The sequence below is a fragment of the Nuphar pumila genome, chromosome 5, assembly GCF_984573655.1.
Source record: "Nuphar pumila chromosome 5, dmNupPumi1.hap1.1, whole genome shotgun sequence".
NCBI classification, from domain to species: Eukaryota; Viridiplantae; Streptophyta; class Magnoliopsida; order Nymphaeales; family Nymphaeaceae; genus Nuphar; species Nuphar pumila.
In genome coordinates this window covers 68,561,992-68,588,651 of record NC_143253.1, presented here as the reverse complement: position 1 = coordinate 68,588,651, position 26,660 = coordinate 68,561,992, and the positions used below count along the sequence as shown (strand labels likewise).

Sequence of the window (26,660 nt, the reverse complement as noted above, 5' to 3'; positions counted from 1 at the left end):
ATGAAACTGCAACAGTGGATGCAGCTAACAGAGGACGTTTATGGGAACTACTGTGCAGCGATAGTCACTGCAAAGATGGAACCTGATAGCCGATGAATGGTGTCATTAACAAGTGGGGGTGGAAGTGGATTGCAGCAGGGAGTGACACTGCTGCAAATACCCATGGAAAACGTAAAGAAAATTGTTGTTACACTAATGCAGATGCCTGACTTTATCTAAATGGGAAGTGAATGATAGGGTGAATGCATACCCTGTAGAGTGGATATGATACACAGGGAGAAACATGCGGAATATTTTGTGATAATCATGGCAATTGCTGGAATGCTTGATGCTATAGTGAGAGTGCAAAATAACACATGTGAGTTGGTGGTTGTGCATGGGAAGCCACAACAGGGGTGCTGTGAAGGTAAGAAATATAATGATTTCTAAGGATTGATGGAAATGGCCCTGTCAAGGGCCTTGAATATACACTGTGGAGATAGCTGCAGAAGGGTAGCAGTGTGGATGCTGTTGCGCATGCTTCAAAACAGAGTTTTGAGTTTGAAAGCACCTTCAAAATGGCCTTTTGTCATGCTAAAATGGTGCTATCTGTTACAACATAATAGGTATCGTTAACCCAGCTAGACTGGCTAATTCCCAGCAACCTTGGAATGAACCAACCAACCTTCAGAAATTTTTGCTAGAAGGGCCATCTTTACATTAAAGTGCAAAAAATCGGTATACTGGCATGATTCTAGTTAATTGGACTTTAGAATTTGCTTAACCCATAGAAGAATCAGGAAACAAAGCAAAAAATAAAAATGTGGAAAAGTTACCTTAACCAACCTCAAATGAACAAGGAAATTCACGCAAAATTTTTACAGAAAATAGGAAGAGGTGTGGAAGCAAGTTCTATCCTCGTTTGAGAATTATGGATTACCAGGTTATAGTGACAAAGGTAGTCACTTGGCCTTCCAGTGGAGGAGATTTTTCTTGCAATTGACCTTCTTCGATAGTTGCAGAACATCAACTTTCAGGAATGAGATTCAAGGTTTTAAAAAAATGAATGATGGACACAAAATGGGGTAACATGTAACGTTAGATCTAGTTCTGCAGAAAGCAATCAGAGAAATTCCATAAAGACAGATTTTGCAGGTGGCAGAGAAAAAAAAAAGGACTATACTTCCTTTGTTTTTATTCTTTTTTTTTTATGCAGATATTTGGACGCAGCACCTGGGCTTTCAACCACTTGTAGCTTTACATAAGACATAGGAAATGAGGTGCACATATGTATAATGAAAGTAAACACAGTAAAATAAACAAATCAGGGAAAATGACCTAACAATTGATCATTAATATAGGTTGTCTTTGCTTAAAAATGCTTCAGGCTTATAGCTGGCAACCTAAATCGAGGAAATCTTTTATTTCTGATGGATTTCCTGTCATGGATTCAAGGATATGTCTGAGGAGTTTCACTGTTCTACAAATAGTTGGGACCCGATTCCTCCCCTGATCTGGATCGGGAAACTGGTTATTGTTGCTTCGATGTTGCAACTGGGATTTCTGAGGTTCAAAGGCCTATATATGATAAAAAAAATGAACTATAAGACAACACTCTTAAACAGAAATATCACTGAGAGAATGCAACAAGAGTGACAATGACAGTCTTAGGCATCGATGGATATACATATGTGCCACGAATATTTGATTAAATCGGTTGCTCCCAAGAGCTGTCTTACCAAGATAATGTGTAACACGTACCTCATGACTCTTCTTAATCGTGAGATTACCTGCTTGTCAGGGCCCCTGATCCATAGAAACCATTAGAGACGCTACCTTATACATTCTTTTTTTTTTTTACTGTGAAACTATTGACACGTAAGTCATATCCAGATCCTGATTATGGCCGAAAAAGATGATTAAACCTCCACAAATGGGATGATGATGATGCTTGATCAAATTATCACATAACAGAGGATTGATACAGATATTTGTAAAAGACTGTGGTTAAATGTTAGCATGTGCCGCCGAAACAAGCAAGTTGATGGATACTGAGAAGTGAAACTATTGAAAACAATGGCATGAAATGCTAGAGGTGCATAAAAGAGCTACTAAATCTGATAATGCTACGAACTTAAAATACAGAGAATACTAAAGTGAAAGGAACAAGCTAAATCAGAAGAGGAGAGCATGAAATGAACTGAAATAATCATACTGAGGTACAAGAATAACCCATCAAATGAACCTGCAAGATGAAATGAGTGATTAAACATAAATACAAAGAGGCTCAGAACATGGAAAGTCGTAATGGCAATACTGTTCAAATAAAAGACAACAGTTATATGAAAACAAGGGTCAAATGGTAAAAAAAAAAAACTATCAGTTGTGTATCAAACGAGGACTGAATCGATAGATATATACAACAAAAGAAAATTTTGAGTCGTCTTTCAATCACACTATGGGGTACCCTGCTGGCACATATGCCTTAAGCACATTCTTGGATGCCTCGTCATACAGGAGGAAAGAGAGATGAGAGCCTGATGTCGAAAAGAAAAAAAAAAGAACTCAATGATGCTTATTGTGAAGCACCATTGGTTCCTGCTATGACCGAGAATATACAAAATAAAGTTGGGGGTTCCATGTCAATCTTAGAACCAAGATACCTATGAGCAATCAGCATATGGACATATGATGAAGGTGAAAAATGCAAGAAAGTTGAACTATAAATGTATATCAAAATCTTATGAAAAACCAATAAAGAATTGAGAATGAAATAAAAAAAAATTAAAAAAAAGAGTGAACTGTTGGAATCGCGAATTCCATTTACTGTCGCATCAGGGGTGGTTTGATTTGTTATATGCAAATCAATATCCCCATGGATGCTTGGAAAAGAAAATAAATAACCGAATGAAGAAGAGGGAAATGCAAAAGGAATTTGGAATTCAGAAAGAAAAAAAAAGGGGGGGGGGGGGAGAGGAACCTTATCAAATGAGAAGAACAGGGAAATTAAAATGTAGGAGTATAGACACTCCATTAATTCCACACAGCGTAAGCCAATTTTACCATGAGCTGGCATCGCGAAGATGCTTTAATGAGAACAAACACAAAAAAAAGAGAAAGAAACAAAACAAACAACAACAAAAAAAAAATGATGAAGATCAGAAGAAAGGAAAACGAGGGAACAAGATGATGTTGTCTATGAATGCTATACCAGATGAAATCAGATATTATGATAAAAAAGAAAAGAAAAATATATTGGAATTATGAGATTCCATTTATTATCGCACAGAAGAGGGATTTAGTTTGCAAGAAGCAAATCAATGCCCTCGATAGTGCATAAAAAGAAGGGTCGAATTGAAGAGGAAAGAAGCTTAACAGGAAAATCTAAAAAAAAAAAGAGAAAAAATGAAGGAACAGAGATAGGGAACTCACCATAACGAAACTGTTCTTCGATTGATCGAACGGTGCTGTTTTCTTTGAAGTTTAAGGCTGGATCAATCTTCTCCAGTCGACCAGAAAGGATTGCTTGCTATATTCTGAAGGTAACCTTGAAGAAGGAGAGGAAGAAGATCACGATGCCAGAGAGAAGAAATGGGATCGATATTGCTCGAGATGAAGTGGATGCCCCCCGAAGAGGCTTGGATGCCTCTTTTTAAAGAGGGAATGGAGAGCTCGAGAAGAGGAAGGTCAGTTGAGGATTGTGGGTGGGGAGGAAAGCCTGCTGTTGCAGATCGAACGACAGAGAGAGAAGGAAAAAGGCGCGGGAAGAGTTCGTTAAAATTTTTCCAATTTTTCAAAAAGGTAGTCTCTTTTAGAAAGATTTTTGAAAAGTAGTTTAAGCTAATGTTTTTGGTAAAATGGCTTCGAAAGTTTGAAAAATCATTCGTTTTCCTTGTAATTTTTTTCCAATTTTTGGTTTTTTAGTTTATTTTTCAAATTTTTTGTATTTTTGAAATAAAATCCTAAATTATGTGAGAAAACAAGGATTGAAACTAATTTTTTTGGTGTTTTTTGTAAAATATTTACAAAAGGGAGTTTTTCTGAGAATTAAAAGCTATTTTTGAGGAAATTTCTTCAGAAAGTGGATTTATGTCCGAATTTTTGAGAAATATTCAAGGTTTACAACCTCAAACTGAGAAATATAAGGCCGATGATCCAACAGAGTGTCGGATGAGCCGCTCGAGCCTTTCAAAATCATTTTTTGGTATTTTTTTTATTTTATTTTGGAAATCGGACAACGGGGCTCAAATTTGGATTTAAAATACTGAGTTCAGACCCGGAGTTGAATTTGAATATATCAATGTGGAATTTAATCCAGAAATCTGAAGAAAGACTGAAATTTAGCTTTGAAATCACTTTGATTTTCTCAAAAAATAGAGTCAGGGGCAAAAGGGTCATTTTTAAAAAATTTGAAAAATTTGGGGTATTCACAACCATCATAGCTTAATTGTATGTGGTCTGCTTTCAGGATTTATTCCCTTATCCTGAACAGGGAAGGAAGGAAAGAAATACCTCATTAGTAGGAGGCATCAGGTTTATCCCTTAACCTGAAAGGGTACGAAAAAAAAATAATGAGAATTGAAGAATGATAGAAAATGATGAAAGATTGATTGAAATTGAAAAAAATTTAAGGAAAGATTGATGAAAGTTCTGAATTTTGATAGGCCATGATACTTAACCGTATGTGGCCTGGTTTTTAGGATTAACCCCTTATCCTGAACGGGGAAATAATAAAAAGAATACCTCATTGAAAGGAGGCATCAGGTTTATCCCTTAACCTGAAAGGGTAAAGAAGGATTTTTTAAAGAGAATAAACCTGAATCTTGAAATTTGGAATCGATTAGCCGGAAGGCTGGATTTTGGAAGAAGGTCCCACCTGACAGTTGGGTTTTTTTTTTTTTTAAAAAGAAGAGAGTCCAAGTCGGAACTCGGATATTAAAAAGAAAGATGGAATATATAAAGGGGAGAACCCGAGTCGGAACCCGGATGTTCAAGATAAAAGATAAAAGATAAAAGAGAAATTTGAGTTGAAAATTTTGAACTCTCGACACAACGATTGGTCCCAACGTCAGGATTGGATCCAAAAGGAAGTCTTAGTCGAAACTCAGAACTTCAAACGAAAGAATAAAGGGAAAAGCCCGAGTGGGAACTCGGATCTTCAAAACAAAAGATAAAAGATAAATTTGAGTTGAAGTTTTTGAAATTTTGATGCAACAATTGGTTCCAACGTGAGCATTGGATCCAAAAGGAAGTCCTAGTGGGAACTCGGAACTTCAAACGAAAGAATAAAGGGAAAAACCCGAGTGGGAACTCAGATCTTCAAAACAAAAGATAAAAGAGGAATTTGAGTTGAAAAACTCGAAATTTCGACGCAACGATTGGTTCCAACATGAGCATTGGATCCAAAAGGAAGTTCTAGTCGAAACTCGGAACTTCAAAATAAAGAATAAAGGAAAAAACCAGAGTGGGAACTCAGATCTTCAAAACAAAAGATAAAAGAGGAATTTGAGTTGAAAAATTCGAAATTTCGACGCAACGATTGGTTTCAATGTGAGCATTGGATCCAAAAGGAAGTCCTAGTCGGAACTCAGAACTTCAAACGAAAGAATAAAGGAGAAAACCCGAGTAAGAATTCGGATTTTCAAAGATGAAAGATAAAAGAGAAACTTGAGTTTGAAAACTCGAATCTCTGAAGAAATGATTGGTTCCAACACAAGCATTGGATCCAAAAGAGGAAGCCCGAGACAAAACTCGGGTTTTTGACAGAAAGTTTTAGTCAAAAGATTGAACTTTGAAAATTTGCCAGTGCGAGGACCGGATCTAGGATTAAGAATGACCAGCTCGAGGACTGAATTATTTGATTTGCAATGAAGAAGACCATCATAGTTAATTGTATGTAGTCTGATTTTCAGGATTAACCCCTTATCTTGAATGGGGAAAGAATAAAATTTGAGAAGAACTGATTAGTCGTCTGGTGAGTCTATTGATCGACTAATAAACATGAAAATTTAAGAAAAGAGTTTTCTAAAAACATTTTCATGAAGGGTTCTTTTAGAAAAGTTTTTCTAAAGACTTTTTAGCTAAAATGCAACCGAAATATGCACTCTACGTAAGGCTCTTACAAGAATCTAAGACTTTTAATGAATTTTACATTTGCACACTAGTCTTCAAAGATTCTTCATCGAATTCTTCAATGCTTGTCATATTTCTTTATTGCCTTAGCTGAAATACAGTTGATTCACTTGCTCATCATCAAAACCTTATACTTGAAGTATCATATACGACTTCATTGTCGTAACACACTTGAGAAGAAAGATGATAGATAACATGAAGAATGGAGAAATATGTTCTTTGGTTGATTACTTACAGAAGAAATCAAGCAAAGACCCTGATTTCTTTAGTGCAATGCAACTGGATGAAGATGGATATGCTGTGAATATGTTTTGGGTAGATTCAAAGTCAAGAGTAGATTATGAATGTTTTAATAATGTGCTTTTTTTTTATATGATAGTGAAGATGAATACTGAACAATGACCATTTGTGCAGTTTGTCTGAGTGAACCATCACTAACAAAGTTGCATATTAGGCAACACATTTTTTTATGACCAGACCAAGGAATCCTTTGAGTGGTTATTCAGAATATTTACACAGGCAATGAATGGGAAGTACCCTCAAGCTATACTTACAGATGATGATCAAGCAATTGCGGCTGCAATGTCTCATGTATGGTCAGATGCACATCATCGCCTATGTTTGCGGCATATCTTTTAAAATGTAGCAAAGAACATAGGACACATATTTAATCAAAAGACAAGGTTTGATAAAAAGTTTACACGGTGTGTACTTGAGAGTGTAGATGAGGTCACTTTTATGTCTAATTGGGAGGAAATGATTCAAATGTACGACCTTGAAGTCTGTGTGTGGTTACAAAATTTATATACAAATAAAGAGAAGTGGGCATTGACATATGGAAGACAATACTTTTGTGCAGGTATGATAATCACACAAAGAGATGAATCTATGTATGGCACACTGAAGAAAACTTGTATTCATATTTAACAATGTTTCACTTCATGGAATAATATGAATTATTTATAGACGGTCCTAGACAGAATGAGCTTGAACAAGATATGAAATGCTTCAACACACGCCCTGTAACTTTGTGCATAAAAATATTAATGCGACCTACAAATCTGTATACACTATCTGTATTTCAATGGATTAAGAAGCAGGTTATACAGATCATGAATTGCAACATAGAAGGATGTATGCAAACCGAGAATATGCATAAATACCATATTGTACGAGAGGGCGAAGAGCATCTAAAAAGGTGTGACAACATGTCACAATTGCACCCTTGTTGTTGTTGTTCTGCTTTGTGAAGTTCTGTTTCTTTTCGGATTGATGGTGTGTCGACGCCTCACCTTTATCATTGTGCTGCTCATGCTTCTTGCCTCCGTGGTCAGGCTTCTTCCCAACTTTGGTTGATGGGGTGAAAGGCTTGCGCTGAGTGTCAACTAAGCGCTCTGCCGCCACATATGCATCTTCCAAAATACGGGGGTTGCTCCTTTTCACTTCAGACTGTGCCCATGGCTGAAGTCCCACAATGAAGCAGTTGAGCATGTCGTCTTCTGGCATATTAGGTATCTCCAGCATAAGCTTCTGGAACGTTCTGACATAGTCTTGCAACGAACCAGTGTGTTTGAGCTCACGAACCATCTGGTAAGCCTGTCTCTGCGCATTTCTTGGCATGAAGTAGTTGCGCAACTCTACTTTGAAGTCATTAAAGGTGTCTATCACACATTGACCCCTCTCCATGTCATTGCGATTCCGCCTCCACCAAGCGATAGCATCACCATCAAGTAAGGTCGATGCAGCCTTAATCCTTAGATCTTCAAGGGTCACATTCTGGATATCCAAGTAGTCTTCTACTTGGAACAAAAAGTTCTCAATGGCCTTGCTGTCACGAGAACCATTGAATTTTGTGGGTCTTGGCACATCAATCCTTGATGGCCTCTCACCATTTCTGTCATTTAGGGTCACCGTCCGCTGCAACGTACAGTTCTTCAACTGAAGCTCCCCTACTTCAGTCTGCAAGTCGACCACTGTAGTCGTCAACGAAGTGACCTGCCTCATTAATAAGGTAACCTGCTCTTGCAGGCTCGCCACCACATCATTCAGTCCATTGAATGATTCACATGCGCGTGAAATCGCTTCCTCATGCGAAGTCACCTCTTCCACCAACTTGTTAACAGTTGCAGCCAACTCTTCTTGGCCCTGAGGTGAACCCATCTCCTCAACTTCAGCAACTGCCTTGCCTTTGGTGTTGTGCAAGTTTTGATAAGGCGCCACGATGTCTTGCTCACAAATCACAGTCTGTCGGCGTGTTTGACGACACTGACTCCGGAGTCCCTTCCCCAGCACGAGAACGGGCTTTGATACCACTTGTCACGGGCCTATTTCCTTCAATGGGTCAGTGCGGCGTGACAATTCTTCCCACCGCCACAAGCCTACTTGTTAGCTCGCTTGCCAATCGTGGAAGCTTGTAATCAGAGTGCAAGAGAGCAAGAGAGAATAGAGGGAGAGAAATTGCAATCACAAGAAGCAATCACAACGAGGGTGAACAAAAGAAAGCTCAATGCATTTACTTCATTCACAATTTTGCCCGCAGGCTATTACAGTTCAAGTATACGGGCTGCCCCTTCGGGGTATTGATTCACCTGAACCGGGCAGCTTACATCAGACTCAACAAAAGCAAAACAGACTCTAAGTGCAACTGCACACTATAAGTCGCAAGGGAACAATCGCAAACACCCTTTCAAATTTGGCACTTCCGCACTAGAGATAATCAGTTTTAACTTTGGTTCCCTACACGTCACCAGCACAGAAGAGAGAGAGAAAAGCATCTTGAGGAAGATTTTTGTTCACATGAAGCCAAATGAGTTATCCTTGCCTACACGTCAACCACACTCGGAGAGAGAGAGAGAGAGAGAGAGAGAGAGAGATTCAATGAAAATGAGAAATGTTTCCACAATTTTAACGTGAGGTTGAAAAAAACAAAAAAAATCTCATGCTTTGCCACTCAGTGTCATTTGTTTTTTAGAGTGCATCAGGTTAGGGCTTGAACTAGAGTTCGGGTGCAATATGATTTCACAAAATTTTGTGCATTAAGCAACCCATCACCCACGAAAGCAGACCAGGTTATGCTGAACATGAGCATTTTTGCTCATGCTGACATCGTGGCCATCCGATTTGCATTTTAAAAAGCTCAAAAGTCAACAAAACCAGGTGGCATTCATCCAAAATGAAAACACATGGCCACAATGTCGGCATGAGCAAAAACGCTCATGTTCAGCATGACCTGATCTGCTTCCATCACCCACAATCAGGTATTTGGTCCCACACTTGACAGGCCCTATCCTCAAGATGGAGGGTGATCAGATAAACTTCAGAATTAACATTTTTTGTGAAACCTGTATGATTTTCCCTACAAAAAACCATGGCCATGTCTGCATGCATCACAAACCAAACTGGACGAGTTTTCTTGACTGCATGATGATTATCCTGAGTTGCGATTATACCAGTTTTTGCTTCGGCCACCATTGTTTCTGCTATAATTTCCATGACCTCTTATGTTGTTCTGGTCTCCATTGTTGATGCAGAGTATCCTAAAGATCTGAGCTTTGAAGATGAATTGAATCCAAATCCAATTCCCAAGATCCGATCCAAGATGCAATCCATGACAGATCCAATCAAGCAGGACCATCTAGGTCCAATTAGATCTTCGCGTACCCAGATTTATTTTTAATATCATGCTATAATATCTGAGATATTTTGTATCTTTCTCAGAGATTATAATTTTATATTTTGATTCTATTTTGTCATGTTACAGAATCATATTAAATTTATTTTTATTATTATTTTTTAGGTGCTAGATTCTACGGATCTAGATAGTTCTGGTGCCCTTTAGGATTGTTTTGTGACACTAGAGGGTGTATGGGGTATTTAAGGTAGTTTTTTTTTTCAATTTAGAAACCCAATATGGTGAAGAGTTTTCGAAGCAAAAACATCATTTGGATCTTGAATCTTATCCAAGATCCAATTCTACCCCAAGCCATAGTTGGTGTCACTTTGGGTTAAACATCAATAACCCTCATTTAAATCTAGTTTGACCACAAAAGGTCAAAAGGGCTGTTGGAGGATAATGATGCCCATTTTCAAAAAAAGCTCATGCATTGGGCAAGTGGGTGACAACTTGGAGAAGCCCACCCTCCTTTTGTGAGTGATTGGTGCTAGGGGTGACATCATCATTTCACTCCCTTGAGAGCTTAAGACCCTCAATGGTGGTCGACCATGAGGAGGGTGGTTGTTGTTTTTAAGAAAATGAAAAAAAATTCTAAATCGTGATGACAGAGTGAAAGAGGATGTTTGAAGGGTGAACAAAGTCCTGGTATTTTGACTGTATCTCCCTAGATATTGGTACAAATTGTATGATCTTTAGCTTGTTGGAAAGCTAAGATCATGTTCTACAAGTTTGTTGTTTATCATTTGGCTTGGTTCAGCTTGGTTATGCTACTAAAGTCTCTGACAAGTTTCTTGTTGATGGCATCAAAAAAGAAGGTGATGCCAAGCCTTATGTGGCTGCACGTGTGAGCTGATCATGTGATCAAGGTTTGGAAAGCTTGGTGTTGGTGTTTGAGACATTGGAGACATCAAGCTGATCGTGGTCTGCCATTGAAGCCAAGATTGTATTCATTTTGTGGCTATAAAAAAGATAAACAAACTCTATTCTTATTTTTCTCGTATTTAAAATTTTTTTTAGTTTTATTGTCTTTGTGTTGTTTTATTGTTGTTCTTGATGATTCTAATCTGTAAGAAACTTATTTATGATTAATTGAATGAATGTTCTGAGAGTTTATGTTATTGAATGTTATCAAAGTTTGTTTTATAATCCTGCTCGTTGTGGGTTGCTTACACTCAATTTTTATCAAAAATCAGATTTTCGGTTTTAGAGTTGTCAGAGACAACTCCAAAGAATCAACTGTATATGTTAAGATACAGGTTCCATTCTGATGTTCTTGGACTTTTTGGAAAGCTAAGAGACAGACCTACAACATTGCTATTGAGGTTATGGCCTGATTCGGCTGATAGAGTCTTAGAAATTCTCTATCAAACAGTCGGTTAGACAGAATCTATCAGATCCAGTCTCATCCAGAACACTGTCAATAATGTTCCATATTTTATGGATTTCTCATGATTCCCTTCATAAAAATATGATCCATTTGATTTTCTATAAAGCTAAGACAAAGATTTATAATTTTCATGTTTTCTATTTTAACCAATTCAGCCTGCAAATAGTTTAAAAAAATCTAGCTTTCTGTACTTGTCCTAAGTTTGAATATAATATTCATTGTTATAGCATTCTGTGTATGTTGTCTTGATTTCTAATTATCTAGATATTTATGGGGTGAAATCAAAATCTGAAAGTTATTCTGATTAGCTAACATCCATCAACACATTAGTGAAGTTCAGAGTTTCTTCTAAAACCCTCATCTGCATGCCTGAATCCGAGGTGATTCACGTAGCCAACTAGAACCCCTTTATCAGGTTAGGTTAGTTAACAATTAGATTGTCAGGGATCTTTAAAATTCAGTAGAGGTTTGAATCAGATTGCTCAAAAATTCTGAGCCATAACTTTCTAGAAAGGTTTGAATCAGACCTTCAATTCATTTGTTGAGAGTTTTTACAAACTTCATTGTCTGAGGAGTCCAAACCCTTTTTGAACAGGTTGTCCACCGAACCCAGAGAGCCTTTACAGATTTGACTATCAGTCCCAGTTATGAGTCCGTGGAGCAGACATTCCTGATTCGAATCTAGTGATTTCAGATTCATTGAAAAGGTGTGTGAGTCGTGCATAACTTTCTTTTGGGTTATCTTTATCAAAACATAGTGCACGGGTCCCGAAAACCCTATTTTTCAGAGTCCTGTTCAAACTCATCTTAGTAAAAAAGCTTCCGTGTGTATTGAGATCTATTTGGATCTACAATCATGGATCGGTGCGTACTGAGTCCACATCATTTGGTATCAAAGCGAGGTTTGCTAGATTTCTCAATCCGACACGATCCCTGGTGTAGTGGGAAGGTCATTTTTTTTTACAATCCATGTGCCATGTCTGGGCGAACCGGATATAAGGGTCAAAGCTAGTATATCCTTGAAAAGGACATTCATGACCTTAAGGATGGAACTCAAACCCTGCGGCATCAAATCGATGATCTCCATCATAAAATATAAGATTTTACCAAGGAGCAAAAGAAGTCATTCAAGCGAAGTCAATGCGTTTCTCGAGGAATGCGTAGAACACTTCCTTATGACTCTCATTATGAATTTGAGTTAGAACGGGATAAGAAAATGAGGTTTTTGTACAGTCAATTGCTTGCTGAAAAACTCGGATGACAAAGATAAAATTTAGACTTTGTGAACTGGAGTTAGAGGAAGACCGTCATCACAGACCTGATTTGCTTCAATCTTGGAGGTCTGATTCTATTTGTGGGTTTGACCCACATCAGTATTCGTCTTCATGTAGACAGAGGGATCCACCGAGAAGATCCAATTGGGAGTCTCGTATTCCAAATCTGGCATCCAATTATGTGAATTCTTCGCATAGAGAATTGAGGCAAAGCCCTCGTACGCCTATCTCATCTTTTAGTCCCCGACCTAACCCCACCTCATTCAAGAATATTAATGCTGGAGTCAGGTTAGAGAAAACCTCGTATGTGAGTTGCGAGGATAAAGAAAATTTTATTTTTATGATTTAGAATCTCCGAAAATCCAAAAGGTCATAGGAGGCAATTTTAAAATTGAATTGGATCACGAAAGTGTCCTAGTGTGATGAAATCAATCGCACTCACATCATTTTCATAAAGGATTCTCCTCAAGAGCCTTTTCGTGAAATTGTAGGTGACCCAATATTCGATGAGGAGAATGAAGAACATATCCTTGATATAGTGTTTGATGCGTTGTCTGATGAAATTGATGAAATTGAGAAGGAACCCTCACTTGAAATTGAGGACGTTCCTATGCATGAATTTATTACTAAATCAGTGTTAGAAACGATGTATAAGCCCCACATCTCATCATTTTGGGAAATAAAACCTCTAGAAGACCAATCCTATGTCAGTCTTGATGATCCGATCTACGAGAAATTTTATGAGCCTATAGAAGATATGATTTTTCCTTGAGATGCGTTTGACATGATTGTCAACATTGATCCGTCAAGTCTCATTAGTGAATTCATCTTTGATAAAAATGTCAAAATTGAAAAGCCTTATCATAGTATTGAAAATTCGATCGAGATATGTGATAAGGAGCTTTTAGGAATTGAAAATTTAGAAGCTCAAGACGAAATGTCTCTTATTGACTTATTCAAAAATTCTAAGATAAATACATTGGAAATGACAAACATGAAAACTCTAAATTTTTTTTGTGACCATCAGGATTTTGTTGATAATCGTACTTCTGTATCTTTGATAAATTCTGATAGTAATTTTGCTCTATTATTATACTATGTTGCTTATTTTTAAAACAAATTGTCTTATAATAGCAAAACTCTGTGTGCAAAGTTTGATATTGTGATTAGCATGATACATAAACAATTTTTATCTGTGTCCGATCTAAATTTTATTGCAATCGTTAGAGCCCGATATATAGTTAAATTATTAAATATCAAGTCCTGAAAATTTTTGTGTTTTAATCTAATTCATCTGAATTAGATTATGCAAGGAATGTTAATTTGCATGTTTTTAGTCAAACCATAAATATTTATGAGAATCCATATGAATATTTGAGTAAAAACCTAAGTATGTTTGCCTTATATGATAAAAATGTTAATGTGTTAATATCTGATAGCAATTTACAGTATTTATCAAGCATGCATAATGGTTTAAGTATATATCTGATGTTGTCTACATTGCGTTGTATATTTATTTTTCTCATGGACAGACTCTGCATTGATTTTATTTTAAATCTTTGCAAGAATTATGGAGTTTCGCATGAGAAGAACAAGGCTCCGAGGATGAAGCCTTTCGACCCAGGGGGAAATAATGTAGAGCATCCTAAATATCCGAGCTTTGAAGACAAATTAGATCCAAATCCAATTCCCAAGATTTGATGAAGGATGTGATCCATGGCAGATCCAATCAAGCAGGACCATCTGGGTTCAATTGGATCTCCGCGTATCCAGATCCATTTTTAATATCGTGTTATAATATCTGAGGTATTTTGTATCTTTCTCAGAGATTATAATTTTATGTTTTGATTCCATTTTGTCATGTTATGGAATCACATTAAATCTGTTTTTATTATTATTATTTTAGGTGCCGAATTCTACAGATCCGGATAGTTCTAGTGCTCTGTAGGATTGTTTTGCGGCACTAGAGGGTGTATAGGGTATTCAGGGTAGTTTTCTTTCTTTTTTTTCAATTTAGAAACCCAATATGGTGAAGAGTTTTTGAAGCAAAAACATCATTTGGATCTTGGATTTGATCCAAGATCCAATTTTATCCCAAGCCATAGTTGGTACCACTTTGGGTTGGACATCAATAACCCTCATTTGAATCTAGTTTGACCATAGAAGGTTAAAAGGGCTGTTGGAGGATAATGATAGCCATTTTAAAAGGAGCCCATGCATTGAGCAAGTGGGCGGCAACTTGGAGAAGCCCACCCCCTTTTGTGAGTGATTGGTTCTAGGGGTGGCATCATCATTTCACTCTCTCGAGGGCTTAAGACCCTCATGGTGGACGACCATAAGGAGGCTAGTTGTTGCTTTTTAGAAAATGAAAAGAAATTCGAAATAGTGATGAGAGAGGGGAAGATGATGTTTGAAGGGTGAACACAGTCCTGGTATTTTGACCATATCTCGCTAGATACTGATCTAAATTGTATGATCTTTAACTTGTTGGAAAGCTAAGATCCTGTTCTACAAGTTTGTTGCTTACCATTTGGCTTAGTTCGGCTCGATTATGCCACTAAAGTCCCTCACAAGTTTCTTGTTGATAACATCAAGGAAGAAGGTGATGCAAAGCCTTGTGTGGCTGCGTGTGTGAGCCGATCGTGTGATCAAGGTTTGAAAAGCTTGATGCTGGTGTTTGAGACAGTGGAGACATCAAGCTGATCATGGTCTGTCATTAAAGCCAAGATTGTGTTCATTTTTGTGGCTACAAAGGAGATAAACAAACTCTACTCTTATTTTTCTCGTATTTAGCATTTTTTTTAGTTTCATTGTCTTTGTGTTGTTCTATTGTTGTTCTTGATGATTGTAATCTGCAAAAAACTTATTTATGATTGATTGAATGAATGTTCTAAGATTTTATGTTATTGAATGTTCTCAAAGTTTGTTTTAAAATCCTGCTCGATGTGGGTTGCTTACACTCGGTTTTTGTCCAAAATCGGATTCCCGATTTTGGAGTTGTCAGAGACAAATTTAAAGAATCGACTGTATCTGCTAAGATACTGGTCTGATTATGGTTTTCCTGGGTTTCCTGGAAAGCTAAGACACGAACCTACAACATTGATGTTGAGGTTGCGGCTTGATTCGACCGACAGGGTCCTAGAAAGTCTCTATCAAGCAGTCAGTCAGACAAAATCTATCAGATCCAGTCCCATCCAGAACATTGTGAGCAGTGTTTCGTATTTTAGGGATTTATCATGATTCCCTCCATAAAAATCTGATTTGTTTGATTTTGTAGAAAGCCAAGACAAATATCTATCATTTTCATGTTTTTTATTTTAATCGATTCAGCCTGCAAATAGTTTGAAAAAATGTATCTTTCTGTACTTGTCTTAGGTTTGAATATAATATTCATTGTTATAGCATTCTATATATGTTGTCTTGATTTCTGATTATCTGGATATTTATGTGGTGAAATCAAAATCTGAAAATTATTCTGATTAGCTAACATTTGTTGGCACATTAGTGAAGTTCAAGGTTTCTTCTAAAACCCTCATCTGCATGCCCGAATCCGAGGTGATTCACGTGGCCTACTAGAACCCCTTTATCAGCTTAGGTTAGTTAACAATTAGATCGTCAGGGATCTTTAAAATTCAGTAGAGGCGGGTAATATTGCTCAAAAATTTTGAGCCATAACTTTCTAAAAAGGTTGAATCAGACTTTTAGTTCATCTATTGGGAGTTTTTGCAAACTCCATCGTCTGAGAAGTCAAAACCCTCTTTGAACAGGCTGTCCACCGAACCTAGAGAGCCTTCACAGATTTGACTATCAGTCCCGGTTTTGAGTCCATGGAGTAGACATTCCTAATCTGAATCCAGTGATTTCAGATTCATTAGAAAGGTGTGTGAGTCACGCACAACTTTATTCTGGACCGCCTCTGTCAAAATAGAGTGCATAGGTCCCGAAAACCCTGTTTCCCAGAGTCCTATTTGAACTCATCTTAGTAAAAAAGCTTCTGTGCACATTGAGATCCGTTTGGATCTAGGATCGTGGATCGGTGCATACCAAGTTCACATCAATTGTAACTGTCATAATTTTTTCCACGAGAATATCATTTTCTCCCATCAACGTTAGACTGCCTTTGGACCAGATTGGCTAAAGAATTTACAGACTCACCATTGAGTTCAATAACTTTTCTTCATGGGTCAAGAGAAGGCCTAAAAGCTCATCGAGTTTGATTGGCTTATCTCTGGTGTTGAGGGACGTTATGAATGCTCCATATTCAAATGCAGGACGTCTAACTAGAATAAACATGATCAAATCATCATTAGGCACAGGCTTGGAAGCCATGTCCAATTGATGTGCCAAGGACTTTGCTATATGAAAGTATACTGCGATGGAATTAGTACCTTTCTTATTATTGTACAGTTGTGCTCTCAATTGCTAAATACAAGAGTGAGAGAGCTGAGTTAATCTTTTTAAGAGTGCTTCAAACTTCATGTGAAGTGCACAATCCAATGACTTGAGAGTGGACCGTTTCAGATCAAGAGGATAAAAGCCAACTCAATAACAATTTGTCAAGACAATGCCATTGAACATATGTTGGATTCAATGTGGGATCCTTTCCAAGTTCAGAAATGAATTTCGTTGTACAAGTAGTTGAACCATCTAGAAACCCAATAAGATCATAGTTGTTGAGGAGCAAAGTGAATTGGGATTCCATAGCAAGAAGTTATCACATAAGAGTTTGGTGGTGAGGAAGTATTGAAGATTTGTTGGTGAAGGAAGCATAGGAAATAGAGTTTAAGTTTGGCACACCTGAATTCACCACTTCACTTATTTAAAAAAAAAAAAATCACCTCTTCATTGTTGTTGTTGTTTCTTTGAGGTTCACATTTCTTCTCACTACAAGGATGAGGGTTAATAGCGGTGATTTTCCTCGCTGACATTACTATATTTGTCGCCACTATTGTCCTATAATGGCACATATAAGTCGCCGAAAGAAAATGACGTTTGTTGACCAATAATTGCAAAATTTATAGGGCGTTGTTAAAGGGTGAACCAATACTAGCGAAGAATCCTGCTCGAACTGGAAACACTAATAGCGGTGAGGTATCCTAAAATAATAAGTTTGTTTTAACGACGAGCACCATTATAGGTTACCTATAGGTTATAACATTCTTGTCTAATGGTGAGCATTAACTCGCCATTGTAAATGATAACAGTGAGATAAGATTTGTCTTATAACGGTGTGATAAAAATATGGTCGTTATAGGCTATAAACATGCAAATTGAAAACTAAAAATTAGTTTAAAAAAATATTTTTACATTCAAATATATACATTTCAAATAGACTAAAATTAACAACTGAACAACAAAATCAAACAAAAAACTTCAAATACACTTCAAAAAACATACATTTTAAAAATACAAACCCCTACATTATTTTCAAGCCTGCAACAAACAGAATTCAAATACAGACCCACCATATCCTCAAGCATTCAACTTCAAACATACATTCCTAAAACATTCAACACACTTCAAACTATTGACATACACTTCAAACAAACATTAAAAAAAACTTCAAATATACTTCAAAAAATATACACTTTAAAAATACAAACCCCTACTACGTCCTCTCCAAGCTTGCAACAAACACACTTTAAATACAAACCCACTACATCATCTCTAGGCCTGAAACAAAAATACTTCAAATACAAATCCCTTACACTCGGATTTATCATCTCTAAGCTTGCAACAAACATAAACAATTCTAATATTCACATAAATCAAAATTTAATTATAGAAATTATAGCAAAGAGTTTAAAAATCACAACATATATAAACTTCTCAAATAAGAAAAGAGTCAAAAAATTGCAGCTTTGCGCATCCATGAAGGCCCACATCTCCTCTCTGAGATTCCTAGTCGCTTTTCTCTCTCGCTCATTTTTTTGTCTATTTGATTTTCTCTCTCGCTCAATTTCATGTCTAGTTGCTTCTGGTTGTCACTCCATTTTCTCTCTTAATTGTTAGATTTTCATCTGTGTCGCCTCTAGTTAAGAAGATAGTTGTAAAATTCATGCTTGGTTGTTATTGAATAGTTTAGATGGAGAAAAAAATGCACACATCCCTCTTACATGTTCATATCGCTTCTTGAAGACCTTGGCAAAGATGTCTTGTTGCATCATTGATAAGTCTCCTTATAAAAAAGATGTTGAATTTTCAATCTTCACAGATTGCAACTTTGGCTGCACGTCGTTAATAATTGGTTATATATTAGTAATTAATGATAATATATAAAATAAAGTGAATGATTGTGGCACTATAAAGTGTGGGTTACTTATAAAGGTGTCTTCTGCTTCGTTACAGATGAATGTTGTGCGATTTGAATATGTGCATGTCTCTTTATAGAACACACTCGCTATTGATTCTTGCCTATCTATTTTAGACTGTAACTAATAAATTAATAATCTATTAGATCAAACATATTTAGCACTATAAGCATATAAAAAATAATAAACTTATATTAAAGAAATTTACCATCGTATGATACCTCTGGAGGTACAAAGATGATCCATTAATATGTTGGACCATTTGCTTTGCTCTATTCACCAAGTTTTTCTTTGATACCCACTGTTAACCGAAAAAAGGTCAATTAGTAAACAAAAATCTAAAAAATTGAACATTTATTTATTATAAATATATATCCAATATTTACCGTCTAATAGCCTCAAGTGAAAAATATGCAAATCCCTTTCCATACTTTAGAGTTGACTCCCTCTAGAGGATGTTGTTCTGCTACATCATGGTTTTGAAATTTCTTTAATACTTATAGAAACCTTCTCGCACCCTTGAGTATGATAGTTGAAACTACTTCTCTAGGCAACACTTTTGTTCAGGTATATCTTGATCTAAATCAAACTCTTCATGCACCAAATTATCAAAATATAGTTAGTAACACTTCTTTCATAGATTAATCTATTTATCAAAATATAGTTAGGCAATATACTTATATAAATTACCTCACAAAATGCCATCTTTTCATCATCTAAGACATTCTTCTAGGAGTTGTGAGTGAGTATGACCTGCTCCCTCATGATGCACAAAAGCCTCCTAGAGAATACAGAGAAGCCCTTGCCCTTGACTCCTTGTGTCCTAGGCTTGATAGTTATCAACACCTTTCATTTCTTGATTTGCCTTTGGTGGGATACACATTTTTTCTTTTCATGTTTGCGCTGAGAAGATTTTGCAGTTTCTAATTTGTAGTGAGAAACAAAATAAATATTAATAGGAATGATAATAATAAATTTATAATTGTAATTAAGAAATACTAAATTAATATTTACTTGAGGCCACTGTGGATGACTCTAGAGCTGCAGTGGCATGTAGTGTGTGGGGGGTCACCTATTCCTTTCTTAAAGTATCACCCACATGTGATATGTAGTTGATTATGTCTACGTGTTTACCTTGGATGGTTGGTGGTTAATCAAATTTTATTGAGGAAGAACACCCACATCATCATCGTGAATATGTTGACATCTGTTATATCAAATGAATCATAAATGAACAACATTAAATTTGATATATATTATGAAGATCCAATTTGCAAATTGCAAATTAATCAAATGAACAACAACAACAAGATCATGGAATTAAGAGAGCACAATTATGAAATATAAACAAGGATCATATACATTTTTAAAATCGTTTTGAAGAAAAAAAAAACATCACAAAAGCAGAAAATAGAGCAATAACACATGCACTTACATAATACTTCCATTGTGACCCTAGATGCTTTTTAAACTCTTCAATAGATAGATGTTCAATTGCACTTATATCAATTTTTGGGTTTAGCCATGAATCCTCCAACCAATTAGGACTTTCTGGCAACACAGGGTCTTCCTTCTTGGCTTGCGATGGAGACATATTGCAATGTTTATGAATCCCAAAATAACACACGCGACCTACGAAGGTTCACATATCAAATTTATTACCAAATTCATCCTAGAGTAACAAATCACATAGGAATTCATTTCAAAAAATATATTTCAGAACGTAATTACATAGGCATTCATTTCGACAAATATATGTCAGAACCTAATCACATAGATATATAAGCATTCATTTCAAAACATATATTTTAAAACCAAATCACATAGGCACATAAACATTTATTTCAAAAGATATATTTTAGAATCTAATCACATAGGCATATAAGAATTCATTTCAGAAAATATATTTCAAAACCTAATTACACGTGCACTCATTTCAAAAAATATATTTCAAAACCTAATCACATAGGCACATAAGCATTCATTTCAAAACATATATTTCAAAACCTAATCCCTTACCATTAGAGGTTGTGGGAGCAATGACAGTACTTATGAATTGTAGGTCGACATGTCTCATTTTATGGATTTTTAGACAGAATTAAAGAGATGGTAAGACATTGTAAGACTTTATATCCAAACATCTCATAAGTCAATAACAAGAGTGTAAATTATGATTGCTAAATCATGTTTGCTTTAGCGACAAGGAAAAATCTGAATTAATTTGTAAATCATTTAAATTGTCAACTTGATCGTTTACATAAAGATGAATTTAAATGATTTCTCGATATAATACATCATATATTTGATCAACTCAAACTATGAAAACTAGACCCAACTGTTTTAGTTTAAATGAAGCATTGTCTGGACTCTATAAACTCATATAACTTTTATTGGTTTTAGATTATCAAATTGCTAATGTTTATAGCAACATAGATCTAATTCAGTTTCTTTCAGTCATGAACCTATGCCTTCTATCTAATGAAATGGAAGCTCAAAGTCATTATTTTTAGTAGCTAGAAAGCATGAGAAGGCTAGAAACAAAAAGATAAAAAACCTATAATAAAAAACAAACTAATGTCTACAAGAATATAAAGAACCACAAAAAAATCCAATACATATGAACCACCATAATTACAAATAAACAATAGTTTAGTCATCACAGAAAAATATCAAGACGAGCAATAAATTCACCCTAATTAAATATTTTTGGTTCTTTAGGCTTAACAAATTTGTTGATATAAGTGTGATTGAACATTGTTTTTATTGGTGGCGTGTGAGTATGACCAATTGATATAGAGTGTCATATGATGATAAGTTTACCTTATATATATGGGTCAAGTTGGATCACATACTAGGTTTAGAATGCTGGAATAGATCCAAACAATTGTAGGTCAAATAACCATGTCATAAGAAGATCAATACATTACCTACATCTCCTCTTTGGTAAATCATGAATGTGATACTCAGATTCACAATATTTGGTGTAACATAGAGTTGCCATAATACCAAAATATGTACATGATCATAAGAATTAGAACAAACTTGAATCTACATGATAATGAATGATAGCCATACATAAACAAGATTGGCCAACTATGGTGCAATTTGGAAATACAAAATATGCACTCAAAAGCATTGAGCATTGCACACTAGTAACAAACACATAAACTTGACTTATGTCTACTTAAACATAAAGCAATGCTCAATGCTTTTGAGTGCATATTTTTTATTTCCAAATCTCTTTAATGAAGTGACTATTGCATAAAAACAAAAAATAGGCCAAAGAACCCTAATTAAATACTCTATTTTGATATACATTTGTACATAATCAAATTTTGTTGGTCTTTGAGTCAGATATAAAATTGTTAAGAGTCTAAGACCAAACTCGGTCCAGTTACATTCAGATATGGCTTTCTTTATCAAATCTAATTAAATGGTCTCTAATTCACTTGAATATTTGACCCAAGCTTGAAGACTTTATACTCGTTCAAAGAATTGATTAGCTCTGAAGCCTACTATCAAGGCACTGCAATTATGGATGTTAAATAAGTCCAACTTAACCAATATGCTCTTATCACTTTCTTTTAATCAAGAATCAACTAGTGGCATTGGCAGATGTGCACAGTATTGGATCCTCAACTATCAAACATCAAAATTAATAAAAATAAATGTTTGAATCTTTGAGATAAGAGAAGAAAGACAACCTTGATCTAAAGAGTGCTTTCCTAGAAGCAACAATTTATCTTTTAGAGCAATTTTTTTTAACCATTTGACAAAAAGAGATTCCAATTAAACTTGAAATTTTAGACTGTAAAATATGAAAAATAAAATGATTTATGTAGTTTTAGACCACAACTTAAGAGGTAGTAGCAATTAGAAAGAATACTAATGAGTTCAATTCTTGATAAGCTTTATGCCAAAAAATTCGATTGGAACTATAAAGCAAATAAACCAATATTGCAGCATTAGCTTGAGATGAGCTTTTTTTTGGCACAAATCAATGCTTAATGTGATCAAAAGAATGTTTATTTGTAATAAAAATGATCTTAATATTATTTCAAGAGATTAAGAAAAATTAAATACCATAAAAGGGAACACCAAAACCCTAATTAAATATTCATTCTAAAATCATTCACATATAATATATATATGGTAATTAAAAAACACCCTAATACCTTGAGTGTGATGAGAGAGTGAAGAGGGGGTAGGTCATCAGAGTGAACAGTGAGGCAAAGGAAGGGAGAGAGAAGGGCAGGGGGCACCAAAGTGACCAACAAAGAGGGAGGGGTCACTGGAGTGAGCAGTGAGGAAGAGGGAGAGAGGGAGCCAGACAGGGGGTGGTCGGAGTGAGCATCAAAGAAGGAGAGAGTGAGTTGCTAGAGTGTGCAAGAATTGAGAGACAAGAGAGCAAGGAGAGATGAGAGAGCAGATAAAGAGAAAGAGAGGGAGGCCCCGTTTGGGGCCCCTCTTTAGAAAATTTTCTCAAATGTCAGTCAAATGGGGGCTTTGACCTTACTCTATAATAGTCATATAGTTGGTGCCGTTATATAGTAAACCTATATCGGCAATATCTAGATCTCACCGTTATTAATCAATAACGGGGAGATCTTTTGCCCATTATATATATTCTATTAATATATTTTAACGCAATATCTATCGACCAAAAAATCTCACCATTATACAAGAGTAATTAATGACAAAATGTGTTATCTCACTATTATTGATCAATAATGGCTTGATATTCTGGTGATTAAATATATTCATTAATGTACTTTAACGCAACATCTAACAACTAGAAAATCTCATCGTCATATATAGGTCTTTAACGATGAGATGTGTGCAAGGGAAAGGCATTCACGGGGACATCAATATCTCCATTATTGATAAGCTATAGTGACAAAATTCATAATTGTAGTAGAGTAATAACGGTGATATATTTGTCCCTGCTATTACCTATCAATTAGTGAGGATAAAAATCTTGTTGTTATTGCTTGATCAATAGCGAGGAGATGTTTTGTCACTATTAAAGAGTTGCCGCTATTGACCCTCATCTTTGTAGTGTCTTCTACAACTTTGATATCATATAAGAGTTAAATAGAGGCAAAAGCAATATGAAATAAGATAAAAGAGAAGCAAAAGAAGAAAGACAACATAACTCTTACGTGGTTCGATCAAGAAGACCTAAATCCATGGTGAAGGATCTCTCATTACTCTCTCATCCGTATGAGTAGTGAGGTTCCCTTATATTAATATTTTTTACAATTTGAGAAAGAACCTTATTGGACTCATCTACTTCCTAATTTATCTCCCTAAGTTTATGGAGAGTTACAATAGATTTCTCTCTACAAATATTTTCATTCACTTGAGGATCATAACAGCTAGGGAGAGTTATTATAATGACACCAATTTTTTGCATGATACATTGTGTGGTTGGTGTATACAATTTTTGATAGCCTTAGAAAGTTTTAAAGTACAATACTATCTCATTGATGACTCTCATTGGAGATCTATAATAGTGTCAAAAAATAATAGCTTTAATGAATTTATGACCTTGATGTCTCATAAAACTGAATATGCCAAAGAGTATGAGTTTCAATATAGTTATTTTGAAGACATAAGAAGCTAGAAAAGGTTGATACTTGATTTCAATGATGGTGATGTATATTCTATATTATGTAGTGATGATGTTTACTTAATTGTTTTCATCAAACTACATGAATAAATTAAAGAAAAATTTGAAGTGTTTTTCAAGAATTAATTGATGAACAAAATAGCCACCGAAGAAGCAATGCTTCAAATAATGATAGGATATGTGTGGAGAATATGTATTTATCTTAGGCAATTACCAATGTATTTGTTGAGGGCAATCATGCAGTGAGCATCCAACTCTCTCAAACTGTTGGCAACATGGATGTTTGTAATATCGTATGTGCAAGCAATATTCAACTTGCACAAACAATAGGAGCTTGGCTATTACATTATTTTTAGGCAAAATTTGATCTCTTGGTCAGTGAAAAAGCAACCTACTTACAATGGCCCGTTCCAGTGCAAAGGCTGAGTACAAATCTTCAGCTTTTGCCATTGCAAAACTCATTTGGATCCATTATTTGATACGTGATCTTGGAATATTTGTGTCTGATCCTACTAACATATACTGTCATGATATAATAGTGGCAGAAATACATGCTTAAATTTTGAGAATTGCTTTGTTAACTAGGCGTGCATTCATAATATCTCAAAAGATTGGTGTTTGATTAAAAATATGCCAAAAGTTATGCCATTTTTTGTAAAATTTTCTTGATTTTTTATCACTACAAGAAAAATGCTAATTAGCGACGGAAATTTGTGACGGATTTTTTTTGTCACAAATTTGCGATGGATCAGCGAGCGAAAACTATTTGTCGCTAACATTTGAAATATTTGTAAAATTAGCGACGGAAATATCTTCGTCGCTAAATCCGTCGCTAATTAGCGATAGCTTAGCGACAACATTTTTTCGTCGCAAAAACACTACGAAAAAATGCTAATTAGCGACAGAATTAGTGAGGGAATTTTTTCGTCCCTAATCCGTCGCTAATTAGCGACAGATTAGGGACGGAAAAATTCCGTCGCTAATTTTCGATTTAAATCATCCACCTGAGGCGTGAAATTTTTCCTCCCCCCGTTTTGCAGTGAATCCTGACTGTCAATTTGGGGTGATGATGTCATCCTGTACACAACCCTTATAAAAGGACGTAAGGAAGGGACGGGGATGTTCTTCCCCTCTTTTGAGCAGGAAAGCGAGAGGGCGAGGAAGTATGTGCTTGCGCAAAGAGAGTCGTCGATTTCTTTAGCTGGAAGATTCCTAGCCGTAGATCACCCGTGTCTCTTTCTGTGAAAGATTTTGGTGCCAGCAGGATTTTTTTGGTGAGTCGACAGGTGATGGTTTTTGACCGGTCGAGGGTCTTCCGGTGTAGGTATTCTAAAACAGTAAGTCTCTCTCTCTCTCTCTGCTTCGTCTTGGATTCGATTTTGAGAGATTTTCGATTTTCTCTCGTTTCGGTTAAGCTCCTTTTTTATTTTTTAACTTTAATTTTTACTTTTCTTAAGGGATCTCAGTTTATCAGTTTTTGGTTTGTTCTGTAGAAACGATCAACCTTCATGTAGTCACGGATCTCTCTTCTCTTTCTCGCCTAAATATTTTGTCTCTCTTTTCTGTGCGAGTTTTTGCGGCATCACAAAATTTGTGCATTAAGCACCTGATTGCCCTCCATCACGCCATATGACCCCTTCTCCCATCATGACTGGCTCGCTGCGGAAGAGCGTCCCGACGCCGGAATGCGCCGGTTCTGTAAAAAAAAATTCTCCCTGCCAAAGAACGCGCCGACAGCGAGCAATTTTTTTTTTAAAATTTTTTATTTTTTTTTTAAATTTAACGATTGATTAGCGACAGATATTATCCATCGCTAATTAAAAATAGCGAAGGACTCGCGATGGATTATATCTGTCGCTAGTCCGTCGCAAAGTAGCGACAGAATTAGCGGCGGATAAGTTTTGGTACTACTTAGTGTCGAAAAATTCGTGATGAAAGTTTTCCGTCGCTAATCCGACGCTAATCCGTCGCTAAACTGTTTAGCGACGGATTTACGTCATCGCTAATCCACAGGTTTCTTGTAGCATATGGTGATAATTGTTCTTCTTGGTGGCATGTGATTCACAATTTGTGATTCTTTGATGTAGGGCTAGTTGTTTTGATAGGTGGATGATTGAGGAGACCATCACATACTGGAGGGTGCAATAATGCAGGCCTTGCTGCATGGACTATTAAAAAATAGGTGATTCAAGCTTGCAGCATATCTGCCAATGCAATGCGTATAGGGCCAATAGTTTCGATACTGATAACATTTTTTTCGACAAAGAAAGTT

The 26,660-nt window shown here is 35.9% G+C and overlaps 1 protein-coding gene across 1 annotated transcript in view; it reads left to right on the top strand.

Annotated features, from left to right (window-relative positions):
• The first annotated feature begins 306 nt into the window (after positions 1–306).
• The window catches only part of LOC149837749 (UDP-glycosyltransferase 83A1-like), a 39,105-nt gene continuing 12,751 nt past the window's right edge, over positions 307–26,660 (top strand). Inside the window, exon 1 of the mRNA XM_090008116.1 lies at positions 307–406. Coding sequence (XP_089864242.1) covers positions 307–406 — 100 coding nt within the window. The remainder of the gene's footprint in view (positions 407–26,660) is intronic.